The sequence below is a fragment of the Nerophis ophidion genome, linkage group LG22, assembly GCF_033978795.1.
Source record: "Nerophis ophidion isolate RoL-2023_Sa linkage group LG22, RoL_Noph_v1.0, whole genome shotgun sequence".
NCBI classification, from domain to species: domain Eukaryota; kingdom Metazoa; phylum Chordata; class Actinopteri; order Syngnathiformes; family Syngnathidae; genus Nerophis; species Nerophis ophidion.
Genome location: NC_084632.1, coordinates 43,098,695 through 43,115,586, shown reverse-complemented (window position 1 = coordinate 43,115,586; position 16,892 = coordinate 43,098,695). Strand labels below are relative to the sequence as shown.

General features: G+C 42.6%; 2 protein-coding genes and 1 long non-coding RNA gene across 3 annotated transcripts in view; 2 read left to right on the top strand and 1 right to left on the bottom strand.

Annotated features, from left to right (window-relative positions):
• Positions 1–12,226, bottom strand: part of ccdc191 (coiled-coil domain containing 191) — a 30,273-nt gene extending 18,047 nt beyond the window's left edge. The window contains exons 1-9 of the mRNA XM_061883904.1: positions 11,912–12,226; positions 11,771–11,845; positions 9,418–9,456; positions 9,217–9,346; positions 9,032–9,157; positions 4,856–5,028; positions 4,617–4,804; positions 1,273–1,423; positions 1,013–1,203 (exon numbers count right to left, since the gene is read on the bottom strand). Coding sequence (XP_061739888.1) covers positions 1,013–1,203; positions 1,273–1,423; positions 4,617–4,804; positions 4,856–5,028; positions 9,032–9,157; positions 9,217–9,346; positions 9,418–9,456; positions 11,771–11,845; positions 11,912–11,929 — 1,091 coding nt within the window. The 5' untranslated portion in view covers positions 11,930–12,226. The remainder of the gene's footprint in view (positions 1–1,012; positions 1,204–1,272; positions 1,424–4,616; positions 4,805–4,855; positions 5,029–9,031; positions 9,158–9,216; positions 9,347–9,417; positions 9,457–11,770; positions 11,846–11,911) is intronic.
• LOC133540890 (uncharacterized) lies at positions 155–5,008 on the top strand. Its single transcript, XR_009803751.1, has 3 exons — positions 155–691; positions 1,030–1,262; positions 4,670–5,008. It is a non-coding gene; the product is annotated as an uncharacterized LOC133540890 (long non-coding RNA).
• A 584-nt stretch (positions 12,227–12,810) lies between the features above and the next one.
• qtrt2 (queuine tRNA-ribosyltransferase accessory subunit 2) overlaps positions 12,811–16,892 on the top strand; it is a 34,922-nt gene continuing 30,840 nt past the window's right edge. The window contains exon 1 of the mRNA XM_061883902.1: positions 12,811–13,269. Coding sequence (XP_061739886.1) covers positions 13,052–13,269 — 218 coding nt within the window. The 5' untranslated portion in view covers positions 12,811–13,051. The remainder of the gene's footprint in view (positions 13,270–16,892) is intronic.

The window sequence follows — 16,892 nt, the reverse complement described above, 5'->3', positions numbered from 1 at the left end:
ATGACCATCTTCCCCTTTAAGGAGCCAAATAGTCCCAAAGTGGCACACATAGGACCATCTTCCCCTTTAAGGACCCAACATAGGCCCAAACTACCTTATAAATGACCATCTTCCCCTTTAAGGAGCCAAATAGTCCCAAAGTAGCACACATAGGACCATCTTCCCCTTTAAGGACCCAACATAGACCCAAACTACCTTATAAATGACCATCTTCCCTATTAAGGATCCAAATAGTCCCAAAGTACTCCAAGTTGACACCAGTTACTCAGGCTGTCCAAACCTTTTCCACCAAGGCTGGCACACAAAAAGTGTTTGGAGGCCATTTTGAAAAAGTTTCATTTGGTGAAAAAAGAGGAGCTGGTTGATATTTCAAGACACACATGATGACTATTGATCATGTGACTTTCCAATTAGCCCACGAACAGTACGCAGAGTGCTTAGTGGAATGGGTTTCCATGGCCGAGCAGCAGCACCTAAGCCATACATCAGCAAGTCCAATGCAGTGGTGTAAAGCACGTCTGGGTTTGGATCTCGCCAGGAGAACGCTACATTTCGGACTGCATTGTGCAGAGTGTGGAATTTGGTGGTGGAGGAATTATGGTGTGGGGTTGTTTTTCAGGCGTTACTTTGAATGCTCCAGGATACCAAAACATTTTGGACAATTCCCTGGGATGGCAACTCAAGTTCACATGTGAGTAAATGCAGGCGACCAAATACTTTTGGCCATATAGCTCGGTTGGTAGAGTGGCCGTGCCAGCAACTTGGGGGTTGCAGGTTCGATTCCCACTTCCGCCACCCTAGTCACTGCCGTTGTGTCCTTGGGCAAGACACTTTACCCACCTGCTCCCAGTGCCACCCACACTGGTTTAAATGAAACTTAGATATTGGGTTTCACTATGTAAAGCGCTTTGAGTCACCAGAGAAAAGCGCTATATAAATATAGATCACACAGATCACATATTGTGTATGTCTTATATTCCTCAAAGAACCGGAGTTTGAATCCTATTTGTACCTGTTTTCTGTTCGCAGCGCCTCCTGGGCCCTCAAGGCTTCTCGCTGGTTCCTCTGGGTCCACGCCACGGCCCGCCACCCTCGCCAGGCTCTCAGCTGCCGCCTCCAGTCACACAAGGCCTTGGCCTTTCCCACACGCAGCCTCCGCTCCAGCACCAGCGAGTACCATCGGGAGAAGTGCCGGCGCTGACACTAGGGGGCGCCGCCACCTGTCAGACCTCGGCTGACACAGAGAGATACCTGTGACACAGGTGAGCTCACCTTCAGCTTGCGCAGGTGAACAAAGATCTCAACCCTCTTTTCCTGCCGTCGTTTTGCATCCGCTGGCGGCGGCTTTTTATCCTGATGCATTGTGGGGGACGGACGAGCTGGTTGGAGGCTCCTGGCTGTTCTTTGACCTTCCAGACGCTCCCTGTGACAGAAACACAGCGTTGGCTTAGCGAGTCTTTAAAACTCGTCCACAATTCTTATTCATCAAGTTTCCAAACACATTCATGATTTTATAAATCGATTGAAAAAAAAAAGACCCAGGGGACACCCAGGACACTGTGGAGAGAACATGTCTCCCAGCTGGACTAGGAACGCCTCAGGACCCCCGGAAAGAGCTGGACGAAGTAACTGAGGAGAGGGAAGTGATGTTAATTTTATCAATCAATCAATCAATGTTTATTTATATAGCCCTAAATCACAAATGTCTCAAAGGGCTGAACAAACCACTACGACTATGACATCCCCGGAAGAACCCACAAAAGGGCAAGGAAAACTCACACCCAGTGGGACGCTATTTACAATGCTGACTATGAGAACCTTGGAGAGGACCTCATATGTGGGCAACCCTCCCCCCCATCTAGGGGACCGAAAGCAATGGATGTCGAGCGGGTCTAACATGATACTGTGAAAGTTCAATCCATAGTGGCTCCAACACAGCCACGAGAGTTCAGTTCAAAGCGGATCAAAGACAGCAGCAAGAGTCCCGTCCACAGGAAACCATCCCAAGCGGAGTCAGATCAGCAGCGTAGAGATGTCCCCAACCGATACACAGGCGAGCGGTCCATCCTGGGTCCCGACTCTGGACAGCCAGTACTTCATCCATGGTCATCGGACTGTACCACCTCCACAAAGGAGGGGGGGACAGAGGAGAAAAAGAAAAGGAGCGGCAGATCAACTGGTCTAAAAAGGAGGTCTATTTAAAGGCTAGAGTATACAAATGAGTTTTAAGGTGAGACTTAAATGCTTCTACTGAGGTAGCATCTCGAACTGTTACCGGGAGGGCATTCCAGAGTACTGGAGCCCGAACGGAAAACGCTCTATAGCCCGCAGACTTTTTTTGGGCTCTAGGAATCACTAATAAGCCGGAGTCCTTTGAACGCAGATTTCTTGCCGTAAATGTTCATGTAATTGTTTGTGTAAAGGTGTTCATGTACAAACTTCGTTTCCATATGAGTTGGGAAATTGTGTTAGATGTAAATATAAACAGAATACAATGATTTGCAAATCCTTTTCAAGCCATATTCAGTTGAATATGCTACAAAGACAACATATTTGATGTTCAAACAGATAAATATTTTTTTGTGTGCAAATAATCATTAACTTTAGAATTTGATGCCAGCAACACGTGGCAAAGTAGTTGGGAAAGGGCATGTTCACCACTGTGTTACATCACCTTTTCTTTTAACAACACTCAATAAACGTTTGGGAACTGAGGAAACTAATTGTTGAAGCTTTGAAAGTGGAATTCTTTCCCATTCTTGTTTTATGTAGAGCTTCAGTCCTTCAACAGTCCGGGGTCTCCACTGTCATATTTTACGCTTCATAGTGCGCCACACATTTTCCATGGTAGACAGGTCTGGACTGCAGGCGGGCCAGGAAAGTACCTGCACTCCTTTTTTACGAAGCCACGCTGTTGTAACACGTGCTGAATGTGGCTTGGCAATGTCTTGCTGAAATAAGCAGGGGCGTCCATGAAAAAGACGGCGCTTAGATGGCAGCATATGTTGTTCCAAAAGCTGTATGGACCTTTCAGCATTAATGGTGCCTTCACAGATGTGTGAGTTACCCATGCCTTGGGCACTAATGCACCCCCATACCATCACACATGCTGGCTTTTACACTTTGCGTCGATAACAGTCTGGATGGTTCGCTTCCCCTTTGGTCCGGATGACACGATGACGAATATTTCCGAAAACAATTTGAAATGTGGACTCATCAGACCACAGAACACTTTTCCACTTTGCATCAGTCCATTTTAGATGATGTCGGGCCCAGAGAAGCTGGCGGTGTTTCTGGATGTTGTTGATAAATGGCTTTCGCTTTGCATAGTAGAGCTTTAACTTGCACTTACAGATGTAGCGACCAACTGTATTTAGTGTCAGTGGTTTTCTGAAGTGTTCCTGAGCCCATGTGGTGATATCCTTTAGAGATTGATGTCGGTTTTTGATACATTGCCTTCTGAGGGATCAAAGGTCACGGTCATTCAATGTTGGTTTCCGGCCATGCCGCTTACGTGGAGTGATTTCTCCAGAATCTCTGAACCTTTTGATGATATTATGGAGCGTAGATGTTGAAATCCCTAAATTTCTTGCAATTGCACTTTGAGAAAGGTTGTTCTTAAACTGTTTGACTATTTGCTCACGCAGTTGTGGACAAAAGGGTGTACCTTGCCCCATCCTTTCTTGTGAAAGACTGAGCATTATTTGGGAAGCTGTTTTTATAGCCAATCATGGCACCCACCTGTTCCCAATTAGCCTTCACACCTGTGGGATGTTCCAAATAAGTGTTTTACGAGCATTCCTCAACTTTATCAGTTTTTATTGCCACCTTTCCCAACTTCTTTGTCACGTGTTGCTGTCATAAAAATCAAAAGTTAAAGATTATTTGCAAGAAAAAAAACATGTTTATGAGTTTGAACATCAAATATGTTGTCTTTGTAGCATATTCAACTGAATATGGGTTGAAAATTATTTGCAAATCATTGTATTCTGTTTATATTTACATCTAACACAATTTCCCAACTCATATGGAAACAGGGTTTGTACATGGATGCAAAGATGGATGAAGTAAATGAAGTCTAAACACTGACTGGCATGTTGTTCCTGCATTAGAAAAGTTTCTTTTCTCTCCTCACTGCTGTGTTTACGTGTACAAGCGACCATGCAGCGTTGGTCACCTTTCATCTCTTCTTCTTCACTTTCACAACTTGCAATTGTTGACAATATTAACAAGGAAACCTTGTGTTAATGTATGAAATCCACAAAATGGAGTAGATGAGTTATTGCGATGGAGACAAATGTCAGATGACAAATTTTCCCAGGAAATCAAAAGCAGATGTTCCTCTTCAACACACCTAATAAAGGTGTTTGATGTTAAATTAAACACATTAGTGCCACATAAAACATTTTGTTTCCTAATAAATAACGTGAAAAAGATTTTCACTGACATATACTGATTCGTGTTTATGGTTACCGCTAATGAATATCAGCTATCGGCCTCCTCGACGATGAATAATCGGTATCAGTATCGTGGTGCATCAGAAGTTAGCATGATGTGGCGAGGACCAGGGCACAGGCGCTAAGTGAATGTGACAGTGGTTGCTATGGATACCGCACCTCCGCCTCAGCAGCAGTTCCAGGCCTTTCCTCTCCTCCCTCTGCCTCCGCAGTCGGACGATCTCCTGCTGCACCATCTCCTCCTGCCTCCTCCTGGCCTCCTGCCTCTTCCTCCTCTCCTCCAGCTCCCGCTCTCTCCTCCGGGCCTCCTCGCCGGCTGCGTCCCGCCGGGCTCTCTTCTCGCGCACCTGTGGCTAGCGTTAACCCAGGGTGGCGCGGGATTGTCTGTGGTGACCTACCTGCTGGTGGCGCACCTGCATGGTGACCACGGGGTCGTTGAACTTCCTGTGCCTGCCGTCCTGTGTCAGCTGCTCCATGGTGCGAGCGTCCAGCATTTCCTGCTCCTGCAGGTCGTGCAGGAAGTTGCTGACGGCGCGGTGCTCTTCCTCCTCGTCCAGGTGCGTGTATAGATCTTAGACAAGCACAGGTGGACAACATCTTCTTACTATTCTCATGTCTTAAATTATGATTTCCACCCCCTGAAGACTCCCTCAGTCTGATATTTAGTGGCTCCCAAGCACAACATTTTAAATGGACTCTCTAGACCAGGGGTAGGGAACCTATGGCTCTAGAGCCAGATGTGGCTCTTTTGAAGACTGCATCTGGCTCTCAGATAAATCTGAGCTGACATTGCTTAACGCGATAATTATGAATAATTCCACTTGTAATAATTGTTAAAAATAATGTTCAAAACATAAAACATTTTTATGCATTTTTAGTCCATCCATCCGTTTAACTACCGCACCTGTTCAAGAAGTTGCATTAAGAAGTTATTTATTTATTATTGGTTAGTGTGGGGCTTGTCCTCCTGGGGGTTCTTCAGACCACCAAGCACCGACAGGAGAGCCCGTTTCAGGGTTACAATATTGTTTTATTTTTCAATAAGTCTCTCAGTTGCTTTCCAGCAATTGTATTTTTCTCTTTCGTTCTCGCTAGCGCTCTGGCTCCAGCCCCAGCCCCAACCCCGTCTCTCCTCCTGTCTGCTGCTTATAACAGAGCGACAGTCGATTAGATAACAAGGCTCAGGTGAGCCATCTACGCAGCTCTCGCTGATTTCGAGGCCGTTCCTGGCACACCCCAGTTTGCTGCAGGCCCGCGGGCCACGCCCCCTCCAGTTAGCTTCAGAATAACAATGTTAATACAAAGAATAAAAGACCTATTATACGCTAGAAATGTTGGTCTTACTTAAAAATGCACGCGTTTAGTTGTGTTCAGTGTTAAAAATAAAATGATATGGCTCTTACAGAAATACATTTTAAAATATTTGGCTTTTTGGCTCTCTCAGCCAAAAAGGTTCCCGACCCCTGCTCTAGCACAACCTTCAATATTGCAAAAAATAGCCACTGCTACCAGGTTCACGTATCAGCACGTCCCAAAATTCCTTAAAAAGGACCATCTTCACCTTTAAGGACCAAAATAGTCCCAAAGTAGTATAAATAGGACCATCTTCCCCTTTAAGAACCCAAATAGTCCCAAAGTACCTTAAAAATTACCCAACATAGTCCCAAAGTAACAAAAAAAAGACCATATTCCCCTATAAAAGGACCCAATATAGTCCCAAAGTACCGTAAAAAGAACCATTGTCCCCTTTAAGAACCCAGATAGTTCCAAAATACCTTGAAAAGGACCATATTCCCCTTTAAGGACCCAACATAGTCCCCTTTAAGGACCCAAAATTTCCAAAGTACCATAAAAAGGACCTAACATAGTCCCAAAGTAGCTCAAAAGGTACCATTTTCCCCTATAAGGACCCAACATAGTCCCAAAGCACCTTAAGAAGGGCCATCTTCCCTTTTAAGTACCCAAATAGTCCAAAAATACCTTAAAAAGGACCATATTCCCCTTTAAGGACCCAACATAGTCCCAAAGTACCTTAGAAAGGACCATCTTCCCCTTTAAGGACCCAACATTTCCAAAGTACCTTAAATTGATTGATTGATTGATACTTTTATTAGTAGATATCACAGTACAGTACATATTCCGTACGATTGACCACTATATGGTAACACCCCAATAAGTTTTTCAACTTGTTGAAGTCGGGGTCCACGTTAATTAATTCATGGTAAAAAAGACCATATTCCCTTTTAAGGACCCAACATAGTCCCAAAATACCTTAAAAAGAACCATCTTCCCCTTTAAGAACCTAATAATTCCAAAGTACCTTAAAAAGAAACCTAACATAGTCCTAAAGTAGAACAAAAAGGACCATCATCCCCTTAAGGGACTCAAACATTCCCACAGTACCTTAAATAGGACCATCTTCCCCTTAAAGGACTCAAATAGTCCCAAAGTACCTTAAAAAGGACCATGTTCCCCTTTAAGGACCCAAATAGTCCCAAAAGTACCTTAAAAATGACCCAACATAGTCCCAAAGTAGCACAAATAGGACCATCTTCCCCTTTAAGGACTCAAATAATCCCAAAGTACCTTAAAAAGGACCATCTTCCCCCTTAAAGACCCAAATAGTCCCAAAGTAGCACAAATAGGACCTTCTTCCTCTTTAAGGACTCAAATAATCCCAAAGTACCTTAAAAAGGACCATCTTCCCCTTCAAGGACCCAAATAGTCCCAAAGTAGCACAAAGAAGACTCCCCAGGTCTGATATTTAGTGGCTCCCAAGCGACAACAACATTTTAAATGGACCCTCTAGCGCCCCCTTCAAAATGACAAAAACTGGCCCCTGCCACCATGTTCACGTATCGTCACGATGGAGACGTCCGTCATGACGAGACACGTCTCAAGAACTCATATTGGATAAACAAACAGGAAGTCGGCCATTTTGGTTGCCGTCTACCATTTTCAGTCCAAAAATAGGAGTTGTGCTTTAATGAAACCGTCCTAGGGACTTTGACCGCATGAGGACTAGAATAACTATTTACACTTTACCACACAACTCTTATGCTTAAAGACCGTTGCTATAGTTATTATCTATTGTGCTCTTTTCTGCTTCGTGCAAGGACACACAAGTTGTTATCTTCCACGGCATATGAGGAAGATGTTTTCTTTGTTTTAGCCCGCTAACAGCCAAGGACTTCAAGGACCTCAACGAAGATAAGACGACAGCACGCAGACGAAGCAGAGACAAGGCAACCACAAGGCCCCAGCACATTCCATCACGTACTGTGCGTACTGGAGCGGCTTTGCATGATATGTGTGACCACTCCCTTTAGAACTCTAGGGAGCTCCTGAATAAATAGAGGAGCATGTAGGGCTGTACCTTAGAGCGTGGAGGGAGACTGTAACTGAGTGTACAGCCCAATATGTTTCTCCTCATGAGCAAAATTGAACTCTGTCTCTGCCTGATTCCTTGCTTCTTGTCTCGTTTAATAGATAGTTCGGTGTTTGAACCTGATAACCTTTAACAAAACCGTCCTAGGGACTTTCACCACATGAGTTGTGGATAGAATGACAGATACTGGACAGATGGGTGATGGTAAATTATGAAGGAGTATTGCCAAAAGATTTGGGCGTGGCCTGGCGCCAAACTTTGATCTTATGTTTCTCTACAAAACTTCCAACATTTAGAACTTGGCTCCACAAACTCAGATTTTGATCAGAATTGGTTCAAATGATGATCCGTAAGTACCTGTTGCTACCCATTGCTAGTGGGCGGAGCCAGGCGTTGAAAACTAATTCAACTGTCATGACCTGACTTGAGATGATGGGATCTCCTTCCAAACTGGTCCCGGGCCTTGAAGCCGGCGTTTTCCGTTCGGGCTCCAGTACTCTGGAATGCCCTCCCGGTAACAGTTCGAGATGCTACCTCAGTAGAAGCATTTAAGTCTCACCTTAAAACTCATCTGTATACTCTAGCCTTTAAATAGACCTCCTTTTTAGACCAGTTGATCTGCCGCTTCTTTTCTTTCTCCTATGTCCCCCCCTCCCTTGTGGAGGGGGTCCGGTCCGATGACCATGGATGAAGTACTGGCTGTCCAGAGTCGAGACCCAGGATGGACCGCTCGTCGGGACCCAGGATGGACCGCTCGCCTGTATCGGTTGGGGACATCTCTACGCTGCTGATCCGCTTGAGATGGTTTCCTGTGGACGGGACTCTCGCTGCTGTCTTGGAGCCACTATGGATTGAACTTTCACAGTATCATGTTAGACCCGCTCGACATCCATTGCTTTCGGTCCCCTAGAGGGGGGGGGGGGGGGGGTTGCCCACATCTGAGGTCCTCTCCAAGGTTTCTCATAGTCAGCATTGTCACTGGCGTCCCACTGGATGTGAATTCTCCCTGCCCACTGGGTGTGAGTTTTCCTTGCCCTTTTGTGGGTTCTTCCGAGGATGTTGTAGTCGTAATGATTTGTGCAGTCCTTTGAGACATTTGTGATTTGGGGCTATATAAATAAACATTGATTGATTGATTGATTGAGGATGACGACACAGGACCCCGTCAAGGCTGTTTTCCCCTTACCGTCAAAGTTGTTGTACTTCAAGTTGGGAGTCGGTGCGGCGCAGCTCCCGCCCATCCTGTCCTTCTTCTCGCCTTCCAGCTCCAGCTGCAAGGTCCTGTCCAGCCAGTCGGCCAGAAGCAGCTGAGCTGCAAGACGCCATCTTGCGTTAGCCAGGCAAGGCCGTCCTGCAGAGGATGTGAGATACCTTCAGTGTTGGTGTCGTCCTCGTCCCTCCACTGCTCCAAGCTCCGCAGCGCCTCGGCCAGACTCCCTGAGCGGCCTTTGTTGGGGAGAAAGACTTCGGACAGAGCGAACGCCGAGGCCTCCCCAACTCGCTGGCGAAAAACGGCAGACATTTAATTGTGACTCGGTTCCACGAGCAAACAGCACATGAAGACTCTCCCACCTTCCTCCAGGGTCCGAGGTCCTCCTTCTTCAAGCGCATCTGGAAGGGAAGGACACACAAAGCTGATTGGAGAACACCTGTAGACAACTGGCATCTTTTCTTTGAACTGTTTTGTAACCAAGGACAAGAGCTGTTTATGACCCCTCTCCCTTTAGAAACAGCTGTTGCCATGTAATCAGGGAAAGCTCAAATAAAAGAGGAGGCCAGAACGTGGGATGACACTGTACAAGAGTATTGAATTTAATTGAATTATATATATATAGCGCTTATCTAATTGAGTACAATGTCCGGGCTTTGCTTTATGACAATTGTGAGGTCTGAGAACCCACCTCCACCTCCTTCAGCGTCACATCTTGGGAGGTCCCAAACTGCTTTTACTACTTATGGCTGCCGTTTGTACAGTGAGTACTAATTTGTAAGGTTCACCTTGTCAGAATAATTGCATGTAAGTTATCACAAAACTTTCTGTTGCCATGAGTTCCCGGCGAGGAGACAAAAGCTGTCTTTGATCTTACCAAGCAGAAGGCTTGTAAAACTCCACTGTGTACGATGGGAAGCGACATGAAGGTGTCGGTTTCTTTCACCTATTGTGATCCACGGGAAGATCTTGTCTTGACTCGAGCTCTACAAAGCGGAGAGGACGCAGGACCTGACGCAAGCTCCAGGCATCTTTTCCTTGAACTGAAGGCAACAGCAGTTTACGACCCCCCTCCCTTTAGAAACAGCTGTTGCCATGTAATCAGGGAAAGTCCAAATGAAAGAGGAGGCTTACAGTCCATTTGTCAGAGCGTGGGACGACACTGTACAAGAGTGCAGGTGTATGCGCTCTCCTAATTGAGCTAAATCGAATCCTGTCGCTGTTTAATTCCTTGCTTCTTGTCTCTTTAATAGATGTCGTCGGTGTTTGAACCTGACACACCTCATTATAATCGGCACAAGTGATCATTATGTGCGACTGAGTCTTTAGACTGGCAGCTCAGTCCAAGGAATTTTATCCTAGAATTTAGGAATGTTGTTTTTTACAGCGTTTTATTGTCAATGGAGAAAAAATTGTACCACTTGTATTTTACAGTCAAATATTTGGTTGTTGTTTTTACAGTGAAATACTGTAAGTGGAAAAACAATACCATTTTTTTTTAAACGATAGAATTCTGCCCACGTAACCCAAAAACCTATTGCTTTTTACAACATGCAATTGAACGGATAACTTGCTTTCAAATCATGCGTCAATCAGATATATATTCGTATTTAAAAAAACAAAAAAACGTTGTAATAAATGGTGATAGATTATTTGTTACATTGTTCAAAACCACAAAACTAATAGTTCATTGTTGTTACAGTTATTACATATGTGGGGTTGCCCACATATGTGGTCCTCTCCAAGGTTTCTCATAGTCATCATTGTCACTGTCACCGACGTCCCTCTGGGTGCGAGTTTTCCTTGCCCTTATGTGGGCTCTACCGAGGATGTTGTTGTGGTTTGTGCAGCCCTTTGAGACACTTGTGATTTAGGGCTATATAAGTAAACATTGATTGATTGATATAACTATGAACATTATTATTACAGCTTCGAACACAAGTCCAGCAGATATTACAGTATTCATTTTAAGACATAAACGTGTATTTTATTTTTGGTATTTTATTGTAAGTATTTCAGGCATGTTACAAAATGAACAAACCTCTTCCACCCCGCAAAATCGATTAATAAAAGAAAATAATAATAATATTACACAAAAACAGAGTGTTTTTTCAAACATATTTACAGTTTTACATTATAACATTTCCGAAAAGGGTTATTATATTTCTTAAATTATTAGACAATATTAAAAATAATGTATTCAAATTGCTCCCCTCGATGCAATTTGCATACGTCAAGAGGAGCTAGATGAGGTGGTTCGGGCATCTGCTCAGGATGCCACCCAGATGCCCCCCAGGGAGGTGTTTCGGGCACGTCCGACCAGTAGGAGGCCACGGGGAAGACCCAGGACAAGCCTTGGGATCCCCCGGGAGGAGTTGGACGAAATGGCTGGGGGGCGGGAAGTCTGGGCTTCCCTGCTTAGGCTGCTGCCCCCGCGACCCAACCTCGGATAAGCGGAAGAAGATGGATGGATGGAGCACAAGCATTTGTGTGTCAAAAACGGAAAGAAGGAATATATTTAGTAAGAAAAGATTAAATACATTATTTACAGGCCAAGGTAAAATGAAGTGGCCCCCAAGCCTTGAGTTTGCCACATAGTGTTGGAGGTGAAGCAGCTTCTTAATCAACAATCTTTCTGACTTTAGAGGCCTTCAATCAACATTAAAATGGTCATCACTTTGACAGGAGAACGTGAACAAGAATAATCAAACTCACCTTGGCTTCAGATGTCTGGCCAGCTTTCGTACACCTTGACAGGTGACGATCCTGAGCTGCTAACGCGGTGGCCATCTTTGAGGGGAAACAACACCAGTTCTAAAATATGATCAAAGCCACTATTTTCACACTTTTACTCACTATTTTAAGTTGTGGCATCAAAGAAGAAGCATTCTAACCATGACTCGCATCAAATGGTAGCACAAAGGATTGTGGGTAGTGAAGTCATTTAACCATGTTTGCCGCGCCAGAAGTACATATATGGACTACATTTCCCTTTAAACATTAGCGTCCCTCTTGTCACCATAGCGACGCTCGCAGACGGCGAACATGTTTACGAAGAATACAAAAATGCAAGTTTTCAAATTGAGCTCAAATACTACAGCATTGTAGTTAAGTGAGTGTTAGTGTTAAAAAAAATAAAATAATAATAGCAATGTTTTTTCCGAGGGTCGTATGGTGATGACGTCATTATCAAGCGCCTATGCTTCTCCAACTTTCCGTCTCATGTGTTTGTTTTCTATTTATATTTTGCATTCTACTTAAGTTACTTTGAATTTACAACCGCTGGCGCTGTTTTTGTACTTACTTTGACTATGTTTTCTCAACTGTTTGTCAATGTTGAAATATTTAAATAAAGGGTTATAAAAAAAACAAAAAAACAAACAAACTTCGTGTCTCATGGCGGTAATGTTTACGATTAATAAAAATGCAAGATTTCAAATTGAGTTCAAATACTGTAGCATTGTAGTTAAGTGAGTGCTAGTGTTAAATTATAATAATAATGATAATAATAATAATAATAATAATAATAATAATAATAATAATAACATCCCGGTGGTCGCATGGTGATGGCGTCAATATCAGGCGCCTGTGCTTCCCCAACTTCCTGTTTCATGGTGGTAATGATTACGATGAATAAAAAATGCAATGTTTAAAATTGAGCTCAGATGCTACAAGATTGTAGTTAAGTGAGTGTTAGTGTTAAAAAATAAACAACAGCAATGTTTTATCCGGGGGTCGTATGGTCATGACGTCATACGGCAGGCGCCTGGGCTTCCCTAACTTCCGGTCTCATGGCGGCAATGGCGGTGAACGCAGGAGTTTAGAAGTTGTCAAATATTACCGGAGACTTTGTTGCGGGTTAAAGTGTGTCAATCAGTGACGCGTCTCTCTGTGGTGAAAGGATGAAAACATTTGATGCGACTTGCTAGGTTGCTAATTCATGCGCTGTTGCAGAGCATTAGAGTTGATTGATTGATTGATTGATTGATTAGCTGCATGGCTGCGAGCAGGCTGAAGCTCGAGCTGCGTCAGGTGCTTCAGGAAGGAAGCCGCCTGGGTGTCCTCAAGTTCCTCGGCAGGAGCGGGCAGCATTCCATGGATGTCCCCGGGTGTCTTCTGTACACCCGCTGCGGGACAGTGCCTCACCTCACCCCGGACACACTGAACTGTGTGGACACGCTGCCCGCCGTCACCCAGGTCACGCTGTCACATCTGTAAGTAAACATGTCACATCTGTAAGTAGACATGTCACATCTGTAAGTAGACATCTGTAAGTAAACATGTCACATCTGTAAGTAAACATCTGTAAGTAAACATGTCACATCTGTAAGGAGACATCTGTAAGTAAACATGTCACATCTGTAAGTAAACATGTCACATCTGTAAGTAAACATGTCACATCTGTAAGTAGACATGTCACATCTGTAAGTAAACATGTCACATCTGTAAGTAAACATGTCACATCTGTAAGTAGACATCTGTAAGTAAACATGTCACATCTGTAAGTAAACATGTCACATCTGTAAGTAGACATGTCACATCTGTAAGTAGACATGTCACATCTGTAAGTAAACATGTCACATCTGTAAGTAGACATGTCACATCTGTAAGTAAACATGTCACATCTGTAAGTAAACATGTCACATCTGTAAGTAGACATCTGTAAGTAGACATCTGTAAGTAGACATGTCACATCTGCAAGTAAACATGTGTAAGTAGACATGTCACATCTGTAAGTAGACATGTGTAAGTAGACATGTCACATCTGTAAGTAGACATGTCACATCTGTAAGTAGACATGTCACATCTGTAAGTAGACATGTCACATCTGTAAGTAAACATGTGTAAGTAGACATGTCACATCTGTAAGTAGACATGTGTAAGTAGACGTGTCACATCTGTAAGTAGACATGTGTAAGTAGACGTGTCACATCTGTAAGTAGACATGTCACATCTGTAAGTAAACATGTGTAAGTAGACATGTCACATCTGTAAGTAAACATGTGTAAGTAGACATGTCACATCTGTAAGTAGACATGTCACATCTGTAAGTAGACATGTCACATCTGTAAGTAGACATGTGTAAGTAGACATGTCACATCTGTAAGTAGACATGTCACATCTGTAAGTAGACATGTCACATCTGTAAGTAGACATGTCACATCTGTAAGTAGACATGTGTAAGTAGACATGTCACATCTGTAAGTAGACATGTGTAAGTAGACATGTCACATCTGTAAGTAGACATGTCACATCTGTAAGTAGACATGTCACATCTGTAAGTAGACATGTGTAAGTAGACATGTCACATCTGTAAGTAGACATGTCACATCTGTAAGTAGACATGTCACATCTGTAAGTAGACATGTCACATCTGTAAGTAAACATGTGTAAGTAGACATGTCACATCTGTAAGTAGACATGTGTAAGTAGACGTGTCACATCTGTAAGTAAACATGTGTAAGTAGACATGTCACATCTGTAAGTAGACATGTGTAAGTAGACGTGTCACATCTGTAAGTAAACATGTGTAAGTAGACATGTCACATCTGTAAGTAAACATGTGTAAGTAGACATGTCACATCTGTAAGTAAACATGTCACATGTGTAAGTAGACATGTCACATCTGTAAGTAAACATGTCACATCTGTAAGTAAACATGTGTAAGTAAACATGTGACATCTGTAAGTAAACATGTGTAAGTAAACATGTGACATCTGTAAGTAAACATGTGTAAGTAAACATGTCACATCTGTAAGTAAACATGTGTAATAGACATGTCACATCTGTAAGTAGACATGTAACATCTGTAAGTAGACATGTCACATCTGTAAGTAGACATGTCACATCTGTAAGTAGACATGTCACATCTGTAAGTAGACATGTCACATCTGTAAGTAGACATGTCACATCTGTAAGTAGACATGTCACATCTGTAAGTAGACATGTCACATCTGTAAGTAGACATCTGTAAGTAGACATCTGTAAGTAGACTATCACATCTGTAAGTAGACATGTCACATCTGTAAGTAGACATCTGTAAGTAGACTGTCACATCTGTAAGTAGACTGTCACATCTGTAAGTAGACATCTGTAAGTAGACTGTCACATCTGTAAGTAGACTGTCACATCTGTAAGTAGACATCTGTAAGTAGACTGTCACATCTGTAAGTAAACATGTGTAAGTAAACGTGTCACATCTGTAAGTAGATGTCACATCTGTAAGTAGACATGTCACATCTGTAAGTAGACGTGTCACATCTGTAAGTAGACATGTCACATCTGTAAGTAAACATGTGTAAGTAGACATGTCACATCTGTAAGTAAACATGTCACATCTGTAAGTAGACGTGTCACATCTGTAAGTAAACATGTCACATCTGTAAGTAAACATGTCACATCTGTAAGTAGACGTGTCACATCTGTAAGTAGACATGTCACATCTGTAAGTAGACATGTCACATCTGTAAGTAAACATGTCACATCTGTAAGTAGACGTGTCACATCTGTAAGTAAACATGTCACATCTGTAAGTAGACATGTCACATCTGTAAGTAGACATGTCACATCTGTAAGTAAACATGTCACATCTGTAAGTAGACGTGTCACATCTGTAAGTAAACATGTGTAAGTAGACATGTCACATCTGTAAGTAGACATGTCACATCTAAGTAGATGTGTCATATCTGTATGTAAACATGTGTAAGTAGACATGTCACATCTGTAAGTAGACATGTCACATCTGTAAGTAAACATGTCACATCTGTAAGTAAACATGTGTAAGTAGACATGTCACATCTGCAAGTAAACATGTGTAAGTAGACATGTCACATCTGTAAGTAGACATGTGTAAGTAGACATGTCACATCTGTAAGTAAACATGTCACATCTGTAAGTAGACATGTCACATCTGTAAGTAGACATGTCACATCTGTAAGTAGACATGTCACATCTGTAAGTAGACATGTGTAAGTAGACGTGTCACATCTGTAAGTAAACATGTGTAAGTAGACATGTCACATCTGTAAGTAAACATGTCACATGTGTAAGTAGACATGTCACATCTGTAAGTAAACATGTCACATCTGTAAGTAAACATGTGTAAGTAAACATGTGACATCTGTAAGTAAACATGTGTAAGTAAACATGTGACATCTGTAAGTAAACATGTGTAAGTAAACATGTCACATCTGTAAGTAAACATGTGTAAGTAGACATGTCACATCTGTAAGTAGACATGTCACATCTAAGTAGATGTGTCATATCTGTATGTAAACATGTGTAAGTAGACATGTCACATCTGTAAGTAGACATGTCACATCTGTAAGTAAACATGTCACATCTGTAAGTAAACATGTGTAAGTAGACATGTCACATCTGTAAGTAGACATGTGTAAGTAGACATGTCACATCTGTAAGTAAACATGTCACATCTGTAAGTAGACATGTCACATCTGTAAGTAGACATGTCACATCTGTAAGTAGACATGTCACATCTGTAAGTAGACATGTGTAAGTAGACGTGTCACATCTGTAAGTAAACATGTGTAAGTAGACATGTCACATCTGTAAGTAAACATGTGTAAGTAGACGTGTCACATCTGTAAGTAAACATGTCACATGTGTAAGTAGACATGTCACATCTGTAAGTAAACATGTCACATCTGTAAGTAAACATGTGTAAGTAAACATGTGACATCTGTAAGTAAACATGTGTAAGTAAACATGTGACATCTGTAAGTAAACATGTGTAAGTAAACATGTCACATCTGTAAGTAAACATGTGTAAGTAGACATGTCACATCTGTAAGTAGACATGTAACATCTGTAAGTAGAC